This window comes from Entelurus aequoreus, linkage group LG06 (genome assembly GCF_033978785.1).
Source record: "Entelurus aequoreus isolate RoL-2023_Sb linkage group LG06, RoL_Eaeq_v1.1, whole genome shotgun sequence".
Lineage (NCBI taxonomy): Eukaryota > Metazoa > Chordata > Actinopteri > Syngnathiformes > Syngnathidae > Entelurus > Entelurus aequoreus.
Window position 1 is genome coordinate 71272114 of NC_084736.1, and position 23185 is coordinate 71295298.

The window sequence follows — 23185 nt, forward strand, 5'->3', positions numbered from 1 at the left end:
GATTTCCAAAGTGTGGCATTGGGACCATTTGTGGTCAATGGCAATTTTTCTAATGACCTGCAGAATATTTTGAAAATAATATTACTGAAAAAACACATACAGAGTGGAACAGGTGTAGTGTGACAATACATTGTTAAAAGGAAGGCTGTATTTTTCTTTGAACAAATCTATATATTGTATTGGTTTTGAAAATGAAAAACTTAAAAGTGGTGCTTTAATTTTTCAGTATGTGGTCCTCAGTGAAAAAAGATTGGATCCCCTGGGGCTTAACATTTAAAAAAACAAAAAAACAAGGATTTTCCTTCTGCGTTACCAACAAAGGCTAATCGTAATATAGAAAGCAATGGTGAAAATGTAACACACATTCAGCAAAGTACAGTTTATCGCTGTTAATTAGTTCGCATGTGACTGTAATAAATTAATTTTGGCGTATTAGAAGTAGAATTTGAATATTTTCATACCTCGAACATAAAAAACAACGTTTATGACCTTCTCAATACATTTTTCTACATTATAAATATTATATACTCAAGACCAGTGGTTCTCAAACTACAACCTCAGAAAAAAACGTGGCTCTCCAAATTCCACCATTATAACCTACATTAAATCACATTAGCATAGTAGGCATACATATTCATTAAAAACAAGGCATAGGTTTTTATTTAACAAGTATAATTCATATTTTTGGCCACTGTTACATTACACACAGTTTATTTGAATACAGGAAAATAAAACACTGTACTTTAATCAAGGGATTCTTTGGCGTACCACTAAATTGCACCTGCGTACCACAGTTGGAGAATCCCTGCTCTGGCCATGAAACAACACCCTTTAATCACCTTTACACATTTTTAATCCTGTATACTAATGCTGCTTGAGGATGAGCCAATCAGTGGACTCCATACTGAACCGCTTGAATATTATACCTAAAAATGCTTAATTTAGGGCAAACATGTTGTGGAATATGCACAATGTGGAGAAACCGCGATGTATGAAGTGGCGAGGGACGACTATGTGCATTTTTTTAAAATGAAGAATGATCATTCAGATCATTAATAATCATTTGGATTTAATTCAGGCTTTATTCAGCATCCAGTCACACACTACACTGCAAAAAGTCAGTGTTCAAAAACAAGAAAAAAAAATACAAAATGAGGGGTATTTTATTTGAACTAAGCAAAATTATCTGCCGATAGAACAAGAAAATTCGGCTTGTCAAGACTTTCCAAAACAAGTAAAATTAGCTAACCTCAATGAACCCAAAAATACATTGAAATAAGTATATTCTCACTAATAACAAGTGCACTTTTCTTGGTAGAAAAAAAATGAGACCTTTCTGCTCAATATGTTGAAAAATATTCTTAAATTAAGTAAATGCTAGTGCCATTATCTTGACACAATGATATATATATTTTTTTCATGCTTGAAATAAGAAATTCTTACTTTAAAAAAGTAGTTTTATACTTGTGAGTGTTGATGACACAGCTTTGCATCAGTTGATATTCTACAAACCCCGTTTCCATATGAGTTGGGAAATTGTGTTAGATGTAAATATAAACGGAATACAATGATTTGCAAATCCTTTTCAACCCATATTCAGTTGAATATGCTACAAAGACAACATCTTTGATGTTCAAACTGATAAAAAATGTTTTTTTTTTGCAAATAATCATTAACTTTAGAATTTGATGCCAGCAACACGTGACAAAGAAGTTGGGCAATAAATACTGATAAAGTTGAGGAATGCTCATCAAACACTTATTTGGAACATCCCACAGGTGAACAGGCAAATTGGGAACAGGTGGGTGCCATGATTGGGTATAAAAGTAGATTCCATGAAATGCTCAGTCATTCACAAACAAGGATGGGGCGAGGGTCACCACTTTGTCAACAAATGCGTGAGCAAATTGTTGAACAGTTTAAGAAAAACCTTTCTCAACCAGCTATTGCAAGGAATTTAGGGATTTCACCATCTACGGTCCGTAATATCAACAAAGGGTTCAGAGAATCTGGAGAAATCACTGCACGTAAGCAGCTAAGCCTGTGACCTTCGATCCCTCAGGCTGTACTGCATCAACAAGCGACATCAGTGTGTAAAGGATATCACCACATGGGCTCAGGAACACTCCAGAAACCCACTGTCAGTAACTACAGTTGGTCGCTACATCTGTAAGTGCAAGTTAAAACTCTCCTATGCAAGGCGAAAACCGTTTATCAACAACACCCAGAAACGCCGTCGGCTTCGCTGGGCCTGAGCTCATCTAAGATGGACTGATACAAAGTGGAAAAGTGTTCTGTGGTCTGACAAGTCCACATTTTAAATTGTTTTTGTAAACTGTGGACGTCGTGTCCTCCGGACCAAAGAGGAAAAGAACCATCCGGATTGTAATAGGCGCAAAGTTGAAAAGCCAGCATCTGTGATGGCATGGGGGTGTATTAGTGCCCAAGACATGGGTAACTTACACATCTGTGAAGGCACCATTAATGCTGAAAGGTACATACAGGTTTTGGAGCAACATATGTCGCCATCCAAGCAACGTTACCATGGACGCCCCTGCTTATTTCAGCAAGACAATGCCAAGCCACGTGTTACATCAACGTGGCTTCATAGTAAAAGAGTGCGGGTACTAGACTGGCCTGCCTGTAGTCCAGACCTGTCTCCCATTGAAAATGTGTGGCGCATTATGAAGCCTAAAATACCACAACGGAGACCCCCGGACTGTTGAACAACTTAAGCTGTACATCAAGCAAGAATGGGAAATAATTCCACCTGAGAAGCTTAAAAAATGTGTCTCCTCAGTTCCCAAACGTTTACTGAGTGTTGTTAAAAGGAAAGGCCATGTAACACAGTGGTGAACATGCCCTTTCCCAACTACTTTGGCACGTGTTGCAGCCATGAAATTCTAAGTTAATTATTATTTGCAAAGAAAAAATAAAGTTTATGAGTTTGAACATCAAATATCTTGTCTTTGTAGTGCATTCAATTGAATATGGGTTGAAAAGGATTTGCAAATCATTGTATTCCGTTTATATTTACATCCAACACAATTTCCCAACTCATATGGAAACGGGGTTTGTAGTTTCAAGCATGTTTTACTCAATATAGGTCATCAAATCTCAGCTACAAGCTGTAATATCTTACTGAGATAATTTAGGACCAAAACCCTTAAAACAAGTAAAACACTCTAACATAAAATCTGCTTAGTGAGAAGAATTATCTTATCAGATAGAAAATAAGCAAATATCACCCTTATTTAAAATATTTAATCTTACTTAGATTTCAGTTTTTGCAGTGTAGTTAGATTTATCCTCGTTGTGTCCTCTTATGCTGATGAATTTAGGTATGCATGTTTAGCATTCACATAGTACACTACTTAAAAAAAAGGAAAAATATTGCATAAAAATTCATCTGCCCGGAGGCAAAATGTAAAGAATCACAGTTTGTGAGTGTAAAATGTACCCATAGTGGGGAGGGCATATGCAGCGTGGGGCCCCCACAGAGGGATGGAATATGGGTATGAATAAATGAGAGCGGAAGGAGACGCGCTGCCAGGAACATGGCGGTACATGAGCTGGGACTGAGGTATTCTCACCCTGGGGAGGAAGGCTCGCTGGTGCAGCGTTGTCTGCTGATGAGAGTCTGATTTGTCAAAAAGGGGTGGCGTACAGGTGGAGTGGGCGGAGCGGGCTAGCATCTGCTGGGCGGCAGGAACCTTTGCAGGCGGCGGCCTGAGCGCGTCCCGCTTCTCAGTCTGATAGAGCCACGGATGCTGAGGGATGTGTTTCAGATGCGTCAAAGTGGCCTGTTGGCTTCCGTAACCCGGTCGGATAGGGGCGGGCCGTGCGAGTTGCGTCGACTTCGGAAGAACTTTGACGAAACCCGGGTCGGATGGAACTTTGATAGACGAGTAAAAAGGATGCATGAGGTTGATATCGCCTCTTTTTGTCTTCCGGTCTTTAATGTAAGCTTTGACTTTTTGAGGGCTGAGAGGAGCTCTGCTTCTGTTCTCTCCTGCCGCGTCCTCGCTTCGGTTGAGTGTGCTGAAGGAGGTCAAGTCAGGTTGGCGTTCACCGCCTGCAGGGGTATCCTCCGACGAGACGGAGCACGGGGAGGCGCTCCGGGAGGACGAGGAGGAGGACGGAGGGTAGGGCGAGCCATCGGAGGAGATGCACTTGTGGCCGGAAGAGGACGGGGAGCAGCGGATGACAGAAGGCCGGTCTCTCTCCTCTCTGTCCTCGCCCTGTGGAGTCCCTTGAAGGCTGGCCTGAGCTACTCGCTTCTTTTTCTCCAGAGGAGAGATGACCTCTCCGGCCGCTGATGACAAGTTCGCGGGCCAGGGGGTCGCCGGAGGGCCATGCACCAGGCGGGGAAACGTGTAAGAGGTCAGGGCCCGGTCTGGCTGGGATGAGTCCAAATGGTGTCTTTCGGCGGCACCCGGCCAGGGATTAGACTGATGAGGATGACTGGCGGCCTCTGGAATCCTCTGTAAAAGAACACACTTATCATCAGAGGAGGGAATCATGGCTCTCTCCAAGGATCTTTGAAGAGTCGTTCAAAAGACCGTCTCTTGTTGTGTTTCTTTGTGAGAATTTTGTTCACAAGTTACGAGGTTTTATCATCACTGGTAGCAAATACCGTATTTTTCGGACTATAAATCGCAGTTTTTTTCATAGTTTGGACGGGGGTGCGACTTATACTCAGGAGCGACTTATGTGTGAAATTATTAACACATTACCGTAAAATATCAAATAATATTATTTAGCTCGTTCACGCAAGAGACTAGACCAGGGGTCGGCAACCCGCGGCTCCGGAGCCGCATGCGGCTCTTTGACCACTCTGATGCGGCTCAGCTACAGCTACATGCGTGTGTTGGAGACCCCTGGTTAACATAGCACAAAGAGCTTTGTATGCGGTGTTTTTCATTTTAAATTTTTTTTTTTTTTTTGTGGCTCCCATTATTTTCTTTAATTTGTGAAACTTGCCAAAATGGCTCTTTGAGTGGTAAAGGTTGCCGACCCCTGGACTAGACGGATAAGATTTCATGGGATTGTTTGGTAAACGTATAGCATGCTCTATATGTTATAGTTATTTGAATGACTGTTACCATAATATGTTGCGTTAACATACCAGGCACGTCCTCAGTTGGTAATTTATGCGTCATATAACGTACACATATTATATTCAGCCTGTTGTTCACTATTCTTTATTTATTTTAAATTGCCTTTCAAATGTCTATTCTTGGTGTTGGGTTTTATCAAATAAATTTCCCCCCAAAATGCGACTTATACTCCAGTGCGACTTATATATGTTTTTTCCCTTCTTTATTATGCATTTTCGGCTGGTGCGACTTATACTCCGGTGCGACTTATACTCCGAAAAATACGGTATGTCAAAATATTTTGGCTCTGAATAATTCTAATATACTCCAATTTATATTATATTTGTGGGAAATATGATTAGAATTTACCTGGATTCTGTTTTTATTGTAAACATTTCACAAAGTGGTACCTTTAACAGAGAGACATTTTTTTTACCAGCCTGTGCCACATTCTAAAAAGACTATTACTAAAAAAAAAACATTAAACATAAAACATTGGAACGAAAGAGCAAACTGGAGTTATGTAACAAGAAAAAGTTGACGTTAATAACACAAAGCTGACATGCAAGTAGTTTTTTTTTTCTTTAAAAAAATGTACAAACTTTATTCGTTTTGAAAATGAAAAATATCAAAATGGCCCCCACATCATTAGTGGGATAAGTTTGGACATCCCTGCAGGGAGATTATTTTGACATTTTTCTCACCTAAGAAACTTTGTGGCACATTAAAATCTACACATGCTACAGATAACCTCCATACAAATAAATTTTACTGAAATGAAAAAACAAAAACAACCTCAAAGACACTTTTTATAGGTTTAGAATAAACAACAAATACGAGTGTAAAAAAAAAAGTGACTACAACAGTACAATAAAATACAACCAAAAGACACAGACAACAGAACAAATGCATGCAGAAAGCAGGCAAAGATTATAACGTAATGTATTGCTGACTGTGAAAGTTAGGGACGTGCCACGATCAGTGTCGGACAATTTTTGTGAAAAAGTTGACTGATGCATTTTAATATCGATCACAAACACCAACCGGACACAGTTTTTACTTTTAGTCCCCCTGCTGACAAGCCACTAGCAGCCACTAACATGTGTCTCCATACACAGTGTGGAGCCGCTACCTTAAACTAATAATAATCACCTGCATTTCTTAGCATATTAAGAATCATTTTCAAGTATATTATCAATGGAAGATGAGGCTATACATGTGAGCTTAAGCCAGAAGCTAAAATAACAGCTAAACTAGCTTTAAACAACACCAATAAATAAGTTAGTAAACTTTAAGAAGTGTAGATTAAACTGTGGAAAGTTAGCATTTGTTAACATGAAGTTAACATATACCGTATTTTTCGGAGTATAAGTCGCTCCGGAGTATAAGTCGCACCGGCCGAAAATGCATAATAAAGAAGGAAAAAAACATATATAAATCGCACTGGAGTATAAGTCACATTTTTTGGGGAAATGTATTTGATAAAACCCAACACCAAGAATAGACATTTGAAAGGCAATTTAAAATAAATAAAGAATAGTGAACAACAGGCTGAATAAGTGTACGTTATATGAGGCATAAATAACCAACTGAGAACGTGCCTGGTATGTTAACGTAACATATTATGGTAAGAGTCATCCAAATAACTATAACATATAGAACATGCTATACGTTTACCAAACAATCTGTCACTCCTAATCGCTAAATCCCATGAAATCTTATACGTCTAGTCTCTTACGTGAATGAGCTAATTAATATTATTTGATATTTTACGGTAATGTGTTAATAATTTCACACATAAGTCGCTCCTGAGTATAAGTCGCACCGCCGGCCAAACTATAAAAAAAAACTGCGACTTATAGTCCGAAAAATACGGTACATACACACGCGTATGTCATTTTTTAAACTTGATTTTACTTGTAGGGGGATAAACCAGCATTTGATGTATTTGTGTTTACTTTTGTCAATTGTCTGGGAACACCCAATAAACAAATGTTTAACAAAAACACAGATTATGAGCTGTTAACATAATACCTCACAATCGTTTCCTCCGTCAGCCAGGTTTCTTTTCCCCTTCCACTCCGCTTTGTTCGTCTTCCCTTCCGAATTCCTCTTATAAGGCTTCCTTGGTTTGCTGAGAAGCAGAGGTTTGTCATCTTCTCCTTTCAGGTGTCTTTCAAAGGGCAACACCAGCCTGCAGCATGACCCACATTGTCTCATAAACCATTTTATTTCATAATAGTCGTCATCAGCTTGGAAGAAATGAATGCATACCTCTCGTAGTGTCTGCGGGTGCACGTAGCCGCACTGGTGCTACCAGGACTCCCGCCCAGCTCATCGTACACTTTCTTCCACAGGCGCCGTGCCGTCACCTGTTGATGACATTACCTTGTCAAAAACGTCACCATGTTTATCAAATAAGCACCTGAATGCACCATTATAAAAGTTCACTTATTTTTACACTTAAAATGTAATATTGATGTTAGCGTTTTTTTTTTTTTTTTACACTTGTATCATGGCCTTCTTTAAATGTTATTGAATGAAATGAAAGGTGTTAACAGTTTGATCCTCGGTTGGACTTGAATATAATTTCCCTTAGGAAAATTAGTTTACTGGAAAAAAAGAAAAAGAAAATCAACCGTCAAGGCAAGGATTGTGTTTGACCATAAAGCTACTACTATATCTGTTGTCTACAGCAGTGGTTCTCAACCTTTTTTCAGTGATGTACCCCCTGTGAATTTTTTTTTAATTCAAGTACCCGCTAATCAGAGCAAAGCATTTTTGGTTGAAAAAAAGAGATAAAGAAGTAAAATACAGCACTATGTCATCAGTTTCTGATTTATTAAATTGTACAACAGTGTAAAATATTGCTCATTTGTAGTGGTCTTTCTTGAACTATTTGGAAAAAAAGATATAAAAATAACTAAAAACTTGTTGAAAAATAAACAAGTGATTCAATTATAAATAAAGATTTCTACACATAGAAGTTATCATCAACTTAAAGTGCCCTCTTTGGGGATTGCAATAGTGATCCATCTGGATTCATGAACTTCATTCTAAACATTTCTTCACAAAAAAAGAAATCTTTAACATCAATATTTATGGAACATGTCCACAAAAAATCTGGCTGTCAACACTGAATATTGCATTGTTGCATTGTAATGAATGGAATAGCCTACTTGATTTGATGTTCAGTTTATGAACTTACATTCATATTTTGTTGAAGTATTATTCAATAAATATATTTATAAAGGATTTTTGTATTGTTTCTATTTTTAGAATATTAAAAAAAAATCTCACGTACCCCTTGGCATACCTTCAAGTACCCCCAGGGGTACGCGTACCCCCATTTGAGAACCACTGGTCTACAGTACATGTCAAACTAATGTGCTCATTTAAATATGGTATATAGTGTGTAAATAAATGCCTCCCAGCATTCAAAAACACCACACATTGATCATAAATGAAAGTGTAAATGCATATGTCCCACTAAGAAGAAATATGAAGTTAAAGTGCATTTGATGGTCCACAAGCCATTTCCCACTTGCAGTACCCTTGTAAACCCAGCAGATGGTGCTGTTGTAGCACAAACAAAGTACTTTTTTCTTTCGGCGTGTAATTAAACTAGTTTTGGAGGGAGGTGCCTATTGTTTGTTTGTTGACTTTGATTGATTGATTGAAACTTTTATTAGTAGATTGCACAGTATATTCCGTAACAATTGACCACTAAATGGTAACACCCGAATAAGTTTTTCAACTTGTTTAAGTCAGGGTCCACGTAAATCAATTCATGGTAAACTCTGTGTCCTGTCCTCTATTGTGTGAGGCAACACAGCATTCCACCCTAAGTTACTTTGAATACATTGGAAGAACAAAAAGCACATAAATAGACTGCAAGAGACAAAAATACTGTTGTTTTTGTGGTATGTACAGTACCGTGTAAAAAGGCCACAGTGGATACATACAACTAGAATGCAGACCTTAGCCAGGACCAAACTGTGAACAATGTGCAAAAACAAAACAAACCGTGAGTGTATTTGTCTGCGTGTTAGTTAGTTAGTACACTACTTACTGATTTATGGAGATTGTGACATTCTGTGTTATATGTGTTTTATGTTGCACGATTGCGCCAAGTAAAATTCCTAGTTTGTGAACCCGTTCTCCAACAATGGCAATAAAAACTCTTCTGATTCTGATTCTGAAATTCTTGTAGTTGACCATCCTGACACAAACAGAACAAACCGAATTCGCTACTTTTATAGGTACCGACCAAAGCCAGTCAGTACTACTGCGTACCGACTCACGTAAAATCTAATCATATTTTGATACTTTTGTTTGTAAACTCGGCTCAAGCACTTGGCCGGGGAACAAGCTGCCATACACTCAAAAGTGGACTCAGCCAGACTGCCTCAAGGTTACCATTTTCCATGCCAACAAAGCAACAAGAAGGCACTCAAAAGTACAGTAGGGCTCCACAAAATGTGTTAGCGCGATTTTAACTTACATTAAATTTACCATACACTGCAAAAAGTCAGTGTTCAAAAACAAGAAAAAAAAATACAAAAATGTGGGGTATTTTATTTGAACTAAGCAAAATTATCTGCCAATAGAACAAGAAAATTCGGCTGGTCAAGACTTTCCAAAACAAGTAAAATTAGCTAACCTCAATGAACCCAAAAAATACCTTAAAAGAAGTATATTGTCACTAATAACAAGTGCACTTTTCTGGGTAGAAAAAACAATTAGACCTTTTTGCTCAATATATTGGAAAATATTCTTAAATTAAGTAAATGCTAGTGCCATTATCTTGACATCATGATTTTTTTTTTCATGCTTTAAGAAATAAATTATTACTTTAAAAATGTAGTTTTATACTTGTGAGTGTTAATGATATAGCTTTGCATCAGTTGATATTCTAGTTTCAAGCATGGTTTACTCAATATAGGTCATAACATCTGTAATATCTTACTGAGATAATTTAGGACCAAAACCCTTAAAACAAGTAAAACACTCTAACATAAAATCTGCTTAGTGAGAAGAATGATCTTATCAGACAGAAAATAAGCAAATATCACCCTTATTTGAGATATTTAATCTTGCTTAGATTTCAGTTTTTGCAGTGTAGACGTGCTTAAGTATGCTATATTAGCCATTTTACATGGCGATTTCAACACCAACAAATTTGGTAAACAAAAACTACAACTAAGATGCATGTTAGTGTGTATTAAATACGTACAGTTTAATCACTTGTAAGACTCAACAAAAGAAGAGAATGGCACATTCAACTTGATGGCAAAGACTACTTTCTGACTAAGGCAACACACTGTAGCTTATTCAATACTGCCATCTCAAGTCTTGGAATTGCAACTGCATGCAAAGTCTACAATATGATACTGCACAGCACAGTACTTGCAAATGGGACACAGAAGTGTAAGAAAACAAGATGATAAATGGAAAAGCAGCTCAATGTTAAAAATAAATGGACAAAAAAAAGATGTTTTCCTTTTGAGAACAATTAACATTTATTAGCACATTTGAACACTATAATGTAGCAAAAATTAATACGGTTGTGTGCCGGTATCGATTCTCATGTACCGGAAATCTGTACCGTATTGATTCAGATGCAAATTGTACCCATCCCTGATTCCTAGAAGTATATTTATCCACATCCTCACTAAAATGATATTGACTCACATGTAGGCTGACCGGATCCTAATTCAGGATCTGACTATGTTTGTGTGGGACACCAATGCAACAAGGTAGTCTAGAATAACTTTAAACAAATATACATTTCTTTTCTGTTTAATTTATAAAATTACGATGCTTTGCCGTGAATGTTGATTAAAAATCAACAGCACATAGTCTGTAAATAAAAACTAAAATATATCATATTTAAATGCATTTTTCTCAAGCTGTCCAATGTAACAGAACAACTTTTTTGAAAAATTAAAAAATAAAAAAAAACGCTGAAGAAGACTGCAGATGACAGTCGAAACATGTCAGGTAAAAATTCAATCTAATTTACCGAAAATATTGTATGACTAAAAGAACATTTCGGACATGTTGTAACTAGAAACAGGAAGTACGGGATGTATAATATTGTAGCAATATGCATGTTCAAAATGAACTCGCATTTTGGGAGTTGTCGGAAATAATGCAATGAAAAAAAAAGAAAAAAGAAGATGTTCTATGCAGGTCAGTTTGAGAATGAGAAGTGGTTACATGAAACCAAAACAGCAATGTCATGCTTTTTATGCAAACTATTCTGTTTAAAATGTGAGGAAATAAATACAATAGTACTCGCACATGCATTGAGAGGTGAAAACGTGTCTAAGGTTGTTTGCTGCAGAAAATGATACACCAACGCATGAGTGAGTGACTTTCATGATCTACTTACTGAATTGTAGCCACCTAGTGTCTCAACTGCCTTGTAGATCATCCACAGGTTGACTGAAAGTAGAGAAATACATAAGCAGGAACATAAGTATAGATCTTGTCTTTACTGTGTTGATCTGACTTACTTTGTTTGAAGCCCAAATGTGGGATCCTTTCAATGGGCGAGCCTCTTTTCTTCATGAAGGAATGCAGACTCGATACAAACGACTTCTCCTCCATCTGCTGCACGCTGCCTCGCTGTTCCTCCTCACATCCGTCATCCACCTCAGAAGGCGTCTAATTGGGAGAAAGCGTTAGGAAAGTTTTCTAAACTTTAAACAACACGTTGCATGAATGAAAGAATACAAGGCATTGGCACACATTTCATAGTTCTGGACCTAAAAATGATGTCTACAGGTAAAATGTTCCCCAAAGTAGACATAGTAGGGATCTTAGGCTTTCTTTTTAACGAGTTTCAGCACATTTTGGAACACCAGCTTAGAGCTCCAAAAGGTGGGTGGGCCTGCATCAGCCTGCTGACGTCACCTACAGAAGACTGGAGGGCAATTTCATATTACGTAGTTTGCCTTTTGGTGGCATCTTCATGCCAAATCCTGGTATTTACACGCAAAATTTGGAGTCATTAACAATAGGGGTGTGGGAAAAAAAATTATTCGAATTTGAATCGCGATTCTCACGTTGTGCGATTCAGAATCGATTCTCATTTTTAAAAAATCTATTTTTTTTAATGTATTTATTTATTTTATTTAAAAAAAATTTTTTTTTAAATTAATCAATCAAACAAAAAAATACACAGCAATACCATAACAATGCAATCCAATTCCAAAACCAAACCCAACCGAGCAACACTCAGAACTGCAATAAACAGAGCAATTGAGAGGAGACACAAACACGACACAGAACAAACCAAAAGTGGTGAAACAAAAATGAATATTATCAACAACAGTATCAATATTATTTACAATTTCAACATAGCAGTGATTAAAAATCCCTCATTGACATTATCATTAGACATTTATAAAAATAAAAATAAATGAACAATAGTGTCACAGTGGCTTACACTTGCATCGCCTCTCATAAGCTTGACAACACACTGTGTCCAATATTTTCACAAAGATAAAATAAGTCATATTTTTGGTTCATTTAATAGTTAAAAAAAAATTACATTATTGCAATCAGTTGATAAAACATTGTCATTTACAATTATAAAAGCTTTTTACAAAAATCTACTACTCTGCTTGCATGTCAGCAGACTGGGGTAGATCCTGCTGAAATCCTATGTATTGAATGAATAGAGAATCGTTTTGAATCGGGAAAATATCATTTTTGAATCGAGAATCGCGTTGAATCGAAAAAAATTGATTTTGAATCCAATCGTGACCCCAAGAATCGATATTGAATCGAATCATGGGACACCCAAAGATTCACAGCCCTAATTAACAATATGTCTGCCAAATGCATTGTTGCATGCTGTAGCATTACAACTAAAAAAAGGGGTCAGCCTGCATACATTTTCCAATATGAGGAAAGTAAGGACCTCTCCTGTCAAATTGACCCGCACAAAATGGGACGGACCAAGCGGGAGAAGTGTAATTTGCAAATATTTTAATGATTGTGACTTCAAGAATAAGTGTTTCGGTTGGAGTCGGAATGGGAAAGTTTGAAAAGACTCAGGAGCATCCTCCAGGGGAGAAAGACTGAGTCAGAACCTGTTGAAAAACTGAGAAAAAACAGCAGAAGGTAGTAAAGAATAGGACTGCCGATGTTATCGGCCGATAAATGCTTTAAAATGTAATATCGGAAATTATCGGTATCGGTTTCAAAATTATCGGTATCGGTTTCAAAAAGTAAAATTCATGACTTTTTAAACGCTGCTGTGTACACGGACGTAGGGAGAAGGACAGAGCGCTAATAAACCTTAAAGGCACTTCCTTTGCGTGCCAGTCCAGTCACATAATATCTACGGCTTTTCACACACACAAGTGAATGCAAGGCATACTTGGTAACAGCCATACAGGTCACACTGAGGGTGGCCGTATAAACAACTTTAACACTGTTAAAAACATGCGCCACACTGTGAACCCACACCGAACAAGAATGACAAACACATTTCGGGAGAACATCCGCACCGTAACACAACATAAACACAACAGAACAAATACCCAGAACCCCTTGCAGCACTAACTCTTACGGGACACTACAATATACACCCCCCGCTAGCCCCCACCCCCCCGCCCACCTCAACCTCCTCATGTTCCAAATTTCAAGCTGCTGTTTTGAAGCATGTTAAAAAAAAACAATGCACTTTGTGACTTCAATAATAAATATGGCAGTGCCATGTTGGCATTTTTTTCCTTAACTTGAGTTGATTTATTTTGGAAAACCTTGTTACATTGTTTAATGCATCCAGCGGGGCATCACAACAAAATTAGGCATAATAATGTGTTAATTCCACGACTGTATTGGTTGATATCGGTATCGGTAATTAAGAGTTGGACAATATCGGAATATCGGATATCGGCAAAAAAGCCATTATCGGCTATCTCTAGTGAAGAAGGTAGTGAAGAAAGTAGTATTCTATTTTGCATCCTCTTCTCCTGATGTTTTCCTCAAGCTGCTTGAAGAAATGCTGAAAGAGCGTGAGGAAACAGGCTACGGTGTCTATGGAAGAGACGATGGAAGGTGATTTTGTTATATTTTTTGTTTTGAAAAATGTAACTGTGAGCAAGTTGCAAAGAGCACGTTCAAGTGATCAAAATAATGTCTTTATTATTATGAGAAATGACTGCCGGATTCATTTTTAGAAGGAAAAAATTAGAGATGTCCGATAATATCGGCCGATAAATGCTTTAAAATCTAATACCGGAAATTATCGGTATCGTTTTTTTTATTATCGGTATCGTTGTTTTTTTTTTTGCTTTTGTTTTTTAATTAAATCAACATAAAAAACACAAGATACACTTACAATTAGAGCACCAACCCAAAAAACCTCCCTCCCCCATTTACACTCATTCACACAAAAGGGTTGTTTCTTTCTGTTATTAATATTCTGGTTCCTACATTATATATCAATATATATCAATACAGTCTGCAAGGGATACAGTCCGTAAGCACACATGATTGTGCGTGCTGCTGGTCCACTAATAGTACTAACCTTTAACAGTTAATTTTACTCATTTACATTAATTACTAGTTTCTATGTAACTGTTTTTATATTGTTTTACTTTCTTTTTTTATTGAAGACAATGTTTTTAATTTATATATCTTATTTTATTTTATAATTTTTTTTAAAAAGGACCTTATCTTCACCATACCTGGTTGTCCATGAAATTAGATTGTTTAAAGCATTCTTAAAAACCAGGTCCAGTCCAGATTATGTCCAGGTCGGGCTGAGCAACACACACCTTCATTTATGCACACTTCAACAACAGATTGCATATAATCTGTAAACAAAATTACATTTTCAAAATAAGCATTTGTATACAGTCCAGACCAGGGGTGGGCAATTAATTTTTACCGGGGGCCGCATGAGCTACCCGAGCACTGCTGGAGGGCCACATCGACAATATTTCAATTAAATTTTGCTCAATATTATTTTTGATATATACCGTAAGATAAATAATAATAATAATAATAATAATAGTAATACTTCAACATAGTGTGTGTAACAGCATTCCATGACTAATATATATAAATTAACATTAATAATAAATGACAGTAAAATAAGCACACGTATGACTGAGGAGTCATAGTGTAACTTTGTGTGGTGTTTGAGTTGTCCGACTTTTTGTGTGGCCTTAAACGCACCAGTGGTTTAGTGCTATGCGTGTTGGTGACAGATGACAAGTTGGTTTTGGCCTGGTTTGTACGGCAGAAAATGACTAGTTTTTCGAGATAGAATTGTTTTACTCATGTTTTTGGTGTGGTTATGTCCGAATATAAACAGTTTTGTTCAATAAAGTGATCGATATAATTCCTGTCCTCGAAGCATCTCGATAGACGTTACAATAATTGAACGGTGTTCAATTGAACGGTGTTGTAAACGGTGTTGACGAACACCATTAGGGCCACTTGTTGTCACTGTCACTCAAAGTTGCATTGCAAAATTCCATAGAATAAATATGTTTATTTTGTTTAGAATTCAGATGGGATTTGATTTGGTGCGCGGCATATACTTGCTGCGCGCAGCGGACGCTTGAGCAGTGCGCAATTGCGCAGGCACGCACCTTAGGTGAGGGGACGTTGCTTTGCAGTTCATGTGTTGTTGAAAACACGGCATTCCTCATCAACTTTTCTCTTTTTGGCGTCTCGGGTGTAAACCGTGCATCACTTGTCGCTGCATGTGCACCTTCACTCGCAGGTTACACACGGACACACGCCCATAAATAATACTTTTCAAAATAAAAGCAGCACAGTTGTATTGCGCGCAAGACATAGATGTTTTTTCAACTTTATTTTGTAATTGCAGTTGTTCACATTCACTCACAATCACGCACACGTCCACACGGAAGTAATACAAATAACGATTTTCAAAACAAAAGCAGCACCGTTGTATTGCACACTCGACATAGATACTTTTCAAAATTTATTTTGTAATTTATAATTGGCCTCACGCGGGCCGGACAGGGACGCACAAAGGGCCGGATGCGGCCCGCGGGCCGCAGAATGCCCAGGTCTGGTCCAGACTATGTCCAGGTCTGTATATATCGGTAACGGTTGATATCGGTATCGGTAATTAAGAGTTAGACAATATCGGAATATCGGATATCGGCAAAAAAGCCATCATTGGACATCCCTGGAAAAAATGCATCCGGACGCTATGGGTCCTTAAATGTGAGAGAAGTGTCTAAAAAAAAAAGCTCTTATTTTATAAGTACTTGCTGCATCTTTGACACATTTTTACGGCCCTCAATTCTGGGTACTAAATTTACAATGTCACTATTTGTGGTTTGCAAGAAAGGAGAAATGAAACAAGGAGATCTTGCAGAAAATAAAACCCTCTTCCTTGAAGAGACGCGTCGAAATGAAAGTGCACAGGTCATTCGGAATGTGAGGCGGCGGCAAGTGTTGCCGGGCAGAGATGAGCATCTTTGACCGTCAGTTATGTTGCTATAGTGAAAAAGGATGACAATATTCAAACACGAAACCTCACATCGCAAACCAGATCGTCACTTTCGATTGATTGGATGTCTGAAAAACCGCCGGCGATATTTTCGTTTGACTCATGCAGACTGTTTTTTTTGTGTGTTTTTTTTTTTTGTCTTCTATGGCTGCTCAAGGTGGTTTCATCTTGAATCAAGTTCCTCTCTGTGGTTCCTGGTTCCGAGAAGTCAGCCTGTGCAGTGAGTAATAGCGAAGGTGCGGGCCGCTGGCCGTGCTTCGACTGAGTCAGCCGTCATCTGCTGTTTCCAGCTTTGACGTTTCACTGTTTGAACCCTTCGGCGGTGCTTTTCTCTCACGGCAGATGAAGCGTTCTCTGAGAATTCTCTGTGGTCTGCTCGCGAGTGCGGAATAGTGGCTGTGAAACTGTAATTGTGTGTATTTGCATGTGCTACACCAGGTGGACTTCTGTTTCCACTCATTGATTTCTCATCAGATTCACAACGTTTCCTGTCACAGCGCTCCTTCATTTCCCGTCCGTTTATCAATCCATCTATCTGTCGCTGCTGCATCATACTTCACTTTCAGTTGATGCATGTGTGTACTGAAACAAATTGTTCAATTATCTTTTATTATTTGCACATCAGGATTTGATCCCAGTACGACAACACTGTGCGCCACAACGAGACTATTTGGGGAAGTTTGACATTATATTTCTACCAGTGATGGAGCAGGAAGGAGCTAAGAATATGTTTGCGGTTAAAAACAATAAGCGCACTGTCATTCATTAATGACATTTTTACAGGCGCTTATTCTCGCAAGAAAAGGGAACCTCACAGATCGCCGCATCTGTCCATCCATGTATTACCTTTAAGAACGACGACCGAATTTGGTCCTAATGTAGGGACTAGTGTGGTCCCGATACCAATATTTTGGTACCGGGTACCGGTTCTTTTCTAAATAAAGGGGACCACAAAAAATTGCATTATTTTAACAAAAAATCTTAGGGTACATTAAACATATGTTTCTTATTGCAAGTTTGTCCTTAAATAAAATAGTGAACAAAACAAGACAACTTGTCTTTTAGTAGTAAGTAAACAAACAAAGGCTCCTAATTAGTCTGCTGATGTATGCAGTAACATATTGTGTCATTTATCCTTCTATTATTTTGTCAACATTATTAATGACAAGTGGTAGACAATGATATGTTAATCTACTTGTTCATTTACTGTTACCATCTGCTTACTTTCTCTTTTAACATGTTCTATCTACACTTCTGTTAAAATGTAATAATCACTTATTCATCTGTTGTTTGATACTTTTCATTAGTTTTGGATGATACCACAAATTTGGGTATCAATCCGATACCAAATAGTTACAGGATCATACATTGGTCATATTCAAAGTCCTCATGTGTCCAGGGACATATTTCCAGAGTTTATAAACATAATACAAAAATTTTAAAAAACAAAAGAAGATTTTGTGATGCTAAAACATATCAATGTAATCATAGTAGTATTGACTAGATACGCTACTCAACTTGGTATCATTACAGTGGATGTTAGGTGTAGATCCACCAATGGCCGGAAGAGTTGGTGCTGCAGGGACTTCTGGGAATTTGTTTTGTAGTGTTTATGTTGTGTTGCGGTGCAAATATTCTCCCAAAATGTGTTTGTCTTTGTTGTGGTTTCACTATATGGCACATGTTTATGACAGTGTTGGCGTTGTTCATACGGCCACCCTAAGTGTGACATGTAAGGCTGTTGACTAAGTATCATTGGTAGTATACTAATAACGGTATACCGTACAACTCTAGTAGGGACCGACCGATCAATTCACATAAAATTAAACGTGCCATATTTCGATACCGTTGTCCCTCACGATGTCACGTCCGGTTGCAAACACTCGGCGGGGAAACTATGCACTCCAGCAGCACTCAGAGCAGACTCCGCCAAACTGCCTCTAGGTAATGTTGCACATTTCCATGCCAACAAAGCAAGTACGCCTGATAAAAAAACACCCGGACGTAAAGAAAGGAGACACTTTTGCAAAACGCAATAGCTCGATGCTAATTGACATTGGCTTTGCCATAGGCATGCTGCTGATTAGCAATAAGGATTTTACATGACTATTTCAGCACCTCCAAGTTAGGTAATGAAAACTAGAACTAAGATGCACGTTACAATCAAACAGCAGGTGTGTAATAAATACAATACTTGCAGCATAGGGCTCGGAAGGGCACGTGATTTCACAATGCATTGCGGGGGCTGGGGAGCCATTGTTGCAGGACAAAGTCCTGGCTGTACTCAACCAGCGGTATTGTGAGACAGAGACAAAGAAACTGGATTAAAAGGGATCGTAGATATTGTAGCGTACCGGAAGAGTTAGTGCTGCAAGGGGTTCTGGGTATTTGTTCTGTTGTGTTTATGTTGTGTTACGGTGCGGATGTTCTCCCGAAATGTGTTTGTCATTCTTGTTTGGTGTGGGTTCACAGTGTGGCACATATTTGTAACAGTGTTAAAGTTGTTTATACGGATACCCTCAGTGTGACCTGTATGGCTGTTGACCAAGTATGCCTTGCATTCACTTGTGTGTGTGAAAAGCCGTAGGTATTATGTGATTGGACCGGCACGGAAAGGCAGTGCCTTTAAGATTGATTCTCCCTACGTCCGTGTACCACTACGTACAGCGGCGTTTTAAAAAGTCATACATTTTACTTTTTGAAACCGATACCGATAATTTCCGAACCGATACTGATAATTTCCAATATTACATTTTAAAGCATTTATCGGCCGATAATATCGGCAGCCCGATATTATCGGACATCTCTAGTATTTTCAGTTATTGATCGATGATTGCTTTTTTTTCCCAAATATTGAACCTTGTTCGAACCCGCAGCTAGTTAGTTAACACTAACATCTTACTAAATGCTATGTGTGAAACATAATAAAACATGCTTTATTTCAAACTTCCCATTCATCCATTTTCTACCGCTTGTCCCTTTTTGGGGTTTGCGGGGGTCGCTTACCACTCTGAAAATACCGTGAACACACCAACATGTACCAGGTGATGGCGTTAAAAGTCATGTTTGATCATCTCACGGCTGCTATCCAGGCTATTCATCGTCTCTTTATTCCTTTACGCTGGAAATGACAAATATCACCGAATCGTTTTTTTTCTCGAAGCGATCATGACAACCATTGTGGCAGTTATTTATGTCGCACGTTTTGTGCCATGTTTGGAACTTGTGTAAAGAAATGAACACAACTTTAGGACAGAGTCTTGCATTCAGCCATGGGAATAAATAAGCTATTCAGAAGCCAGCAAGATTCACAATGCATTGCGTTCCCACGTCACACTTTCGAGCTCTATAAGCACTTTGTGGGAAAATTAAACCGTTAGCTTGCCAGAAGCTTGTGGATGGCTATCAAAAGCGCCTTGTTGCAGTGACACTTGCCAAGGGACATGTAACCAAATATTAACATTGCTGTATGTATACTTTTGACCCAGCAGATTTGCTCACGTTTTCAGTAGACCCATAATAAATTCATAAAAGAACCAAACTTCTTGAATGTTTTTTGTGACCAACAAGTATATGCTCCAATCACTCTATCACAAAAAAACAAGGAATTGTAGAAATTATTGAAAACTCAAGACAGCCATGACATTATGTTCTTTACAAGTGTATGTAAACTTTTGACCACGACTGTATATAATTCTCTACATGTAATTATTGCTTTCCTGTTACGCAATATTGTCCGAGGTTGTGTATGTAGGGGGAACCACATGCACAGGTGATGTCAGTGCGAAAGCTGGATGCCGCTGACAGCTCAGATGTCGCCACTGAAACCACCTGCCTGAGAAAGGTAACGTACTAATCTGCGTTTCTCACATTCAGTCAGCAAAACAACGAGCCGTTTTGCTGATCAAATTGTTCAGTTTCAGTTTATTTGGAACATGCGTACAATACACTAGTGCATCACACAATTCCGGTTGTTTCATTACAGCACGTCCGAAAAGGAGTAGGAAGAAGCAGAGCTTATTTAATCCTACCCCTTTTCACACCATAACAATTTTATCCTATTTCCTTGTTCTCTGTAACAGAACAGTGGACAATAAATAATAAATAAATAATGTACCATAGTAAGCATACAAATATTAAATACATAAATAATCTTTGTCTCAATAAAAAAAGGGGGAAAAAGGGGTTCAAGATACTTATCATAATTCTTGTTCTGTGTACTTTGTGAACATTTGTAGTTTGAACAGTCTCTTAAACTGAATCATATTGGTGCTTTGTTTGATTTCTTTACTTAATCTCTTCCATTATTTAATTCCACATACTGATATGCTAAAGGTTTTAAGTGTTGTACGAGCATACACATGTTTTAAATGAGATTTTCCTCTAAGGCAGTGGTTCTTAACCTGGGTTCGATGGAACCCTAGGGGTTCGATGAGTCGGGCTCAGGGGTTCGGCGGAGGCCAAGACACACCCGACTCATCGTGTAAATAAAAACTTCTCCCTATCGGCGTATTACGGATACGGCAACAGCAGAAGTCAGACTGATTTGCAGGTGTGTAATTTGTTGTGACTTTATGCACTGTGTTGGTTTTGTTGTTTGAACAAGGTGATGTTCATGCACGGTTCATTTTGTGCACCAGTAAAAAAACATGGTAACACTTTAGTATGGGGAACATATTCACCATTAATTACCGTATTTTTTGGAGTATAAGTCGCACCTGCCGAAAATGCATAATAAAGAAGGAAAAAAAAACATATATAAGTCGCACTGGGGTATTAGTCGCATTTTTGGGGGAAATTTATTTGATAAAACCCAACACCAAGAATAGACATTTGAAAGGCAATTTAAAATAAATAAAGAATAGTGAACAACAGGCTGAATAAGTGTAAGTTATATGACACATACATAACCAGCTGAGAACGTGCCTGGTATGTTAACGTAACATATTATGGTATAAGTCATTCAAATAACTATAACATATAGAACATGCTATACGTTTACCAAACAATCTGTCACTCCTAATCGCTAAATCCCATGAAATCTTATACGTCTAGTCTCTTAAGTGAATGAGCTAAATAATATTATTCGATATTTTACGGTAATGTGTAAATAATTTCACACATAAGTCGCTCCTGAGTATAAGTCGCACCCCCGGGCAAACTATGAAAAAAACTGCGACTTATAGTCCGAAAAATACAGTAATTGCTTGTTAACATGCAAATTAGTAACATATTGGCTCTTAACTAGTCATTATTAAGTACTTATTAATGCCTTATTCGGCATGGCCTTATTATAACCCTAACCCTCTAACCCTGGCCCTAACCCTCTAACCCAGGAGTCAGGGACCTTTTTGGCTGAGAGAGCCATGAAAGCCAAATATTTTAAAATGTATTCCTGTGAGAGCCATATAATATTTTTTAACACTGAATACAACTAAATGCGTGCATTTCTAAATAAGGCCAACGTTTTTTGAGTATAATAAGTCTCTTATTCTTTTTAATAACATTGTTATTCTGAAGCTAACCATCAATAAATAAAATACTTCTTACCATTAATGCGTCTTCTGGTGCTGCATGGTTTTGCTGATGGCTTTGTAGTCTGATTGATATGTGGTTATTTTTAACACTGTGATTACCAGCGGAATTAATTAATTACTTATCGTGTTAAGCAATGTCAGCTAAGATTTATCTGAGAGCCAGATGCTGTCATCAAAAGAGCCACATCTGGCTCTAGAGCCATAGGTTCCCTACCCCTGCTCTAACCCTAACCCTAACCCTAACCAAATAACTCTAAATTAAGTCTTTGTTACTTAGAATATGTTCCCCATACTAAAGTGTTACCAAAAACATATAACTTTGTCTTGAATTTGAAAAAAAAAACATTTTATTTTTCACTAAAGAAGGGTTCGGTGAATGCGCATATGAAACTGGTGGGGTTCGGTACCTCCAACAAGGTTAAGAACCACTGCTCTAAGGTTATATTTCTCCTCTTTTGTTGATAAGAATTGTTGTACATTCTTGGGTAGCAGGTTATATAGTTTGCTTTGTGTCTAATTTTAGCTGTTTGCAAATGCACCAAATCATTGAATTTCAATAATTGTGATTTACTAAATAAAGGGTTTGTAAGTTCGAAAATTGTGTATTTGTTGAGTTGAGTTGAGTTGAGTTTGAGTTTATTTGGAACATGCAAGCATACAACATGATACATGACAATTTCCAGTTTCTCTTTTCAACGTGTTCGAAAAGGAGTAGGAAGAAGCAGAGCTTATTTAATCCTACCCCTTTTCTTTTACATAACACTTGCTAAAACTTTGGTTCACTTCCTGTTCTGAATTTATCCACAATATACTCCCTAAGTAAGTCATAAATATGAGATAAAAAGTCAACATTTTTAGATAAAAAGTCAATATTGAGATAAAAAGTCGAAATTTTGAGATAAAAAGTCACAAATATGAGATCAAAAGTCAAGATTTTTAAATAAAATGTCAATATCGAGATAAAAAGTCGAAATTTTGAGATAGATATTGTGTCATAAAAAGAATCATTCTCATTTCACAAGATCAAGGCG

At 37.7% G+C, this 23185-nt stretch overlaps 1 protein-coding gene across 1 annotated transcript in view; it reads right to left on the reverse strand.

Moving 5' to 3' along the window:
• Window positions 1-3075: 3075 nt before the first annotated feature.
• The window catches only part of arid5a (AT-rich interactive domain 5A), a 29508-nt gene continuing 9398 nt past the window's right edge, over window positions 3076-23185 (reverse strand). Inside the window, exons 5-9 of the mRNA XM_062049647.1 lie at window positions 11621-11771; window positions 11497-11549; window positions 7374-7471; window positions 7134-7293; window positions 3076-4484 (exon numbers count right to left, since the gene is read on the reverse strand). Coding sequence (XP_061905631.1) covers window positions 3435-4484; window positions 7134-7293; window positions 7374-7471; window positions 11497-11549; window positions 11621-11771 — 1512 coding nt within the window. The 3' untranslated portion in view covers window positions 3076-3434. The remainder of the gene's footprint in view (window positions 4485-7133; window positions 7294-7373; window positions 7472-11496; window positions 11550-11620; window positions 11772-23185) is intronic.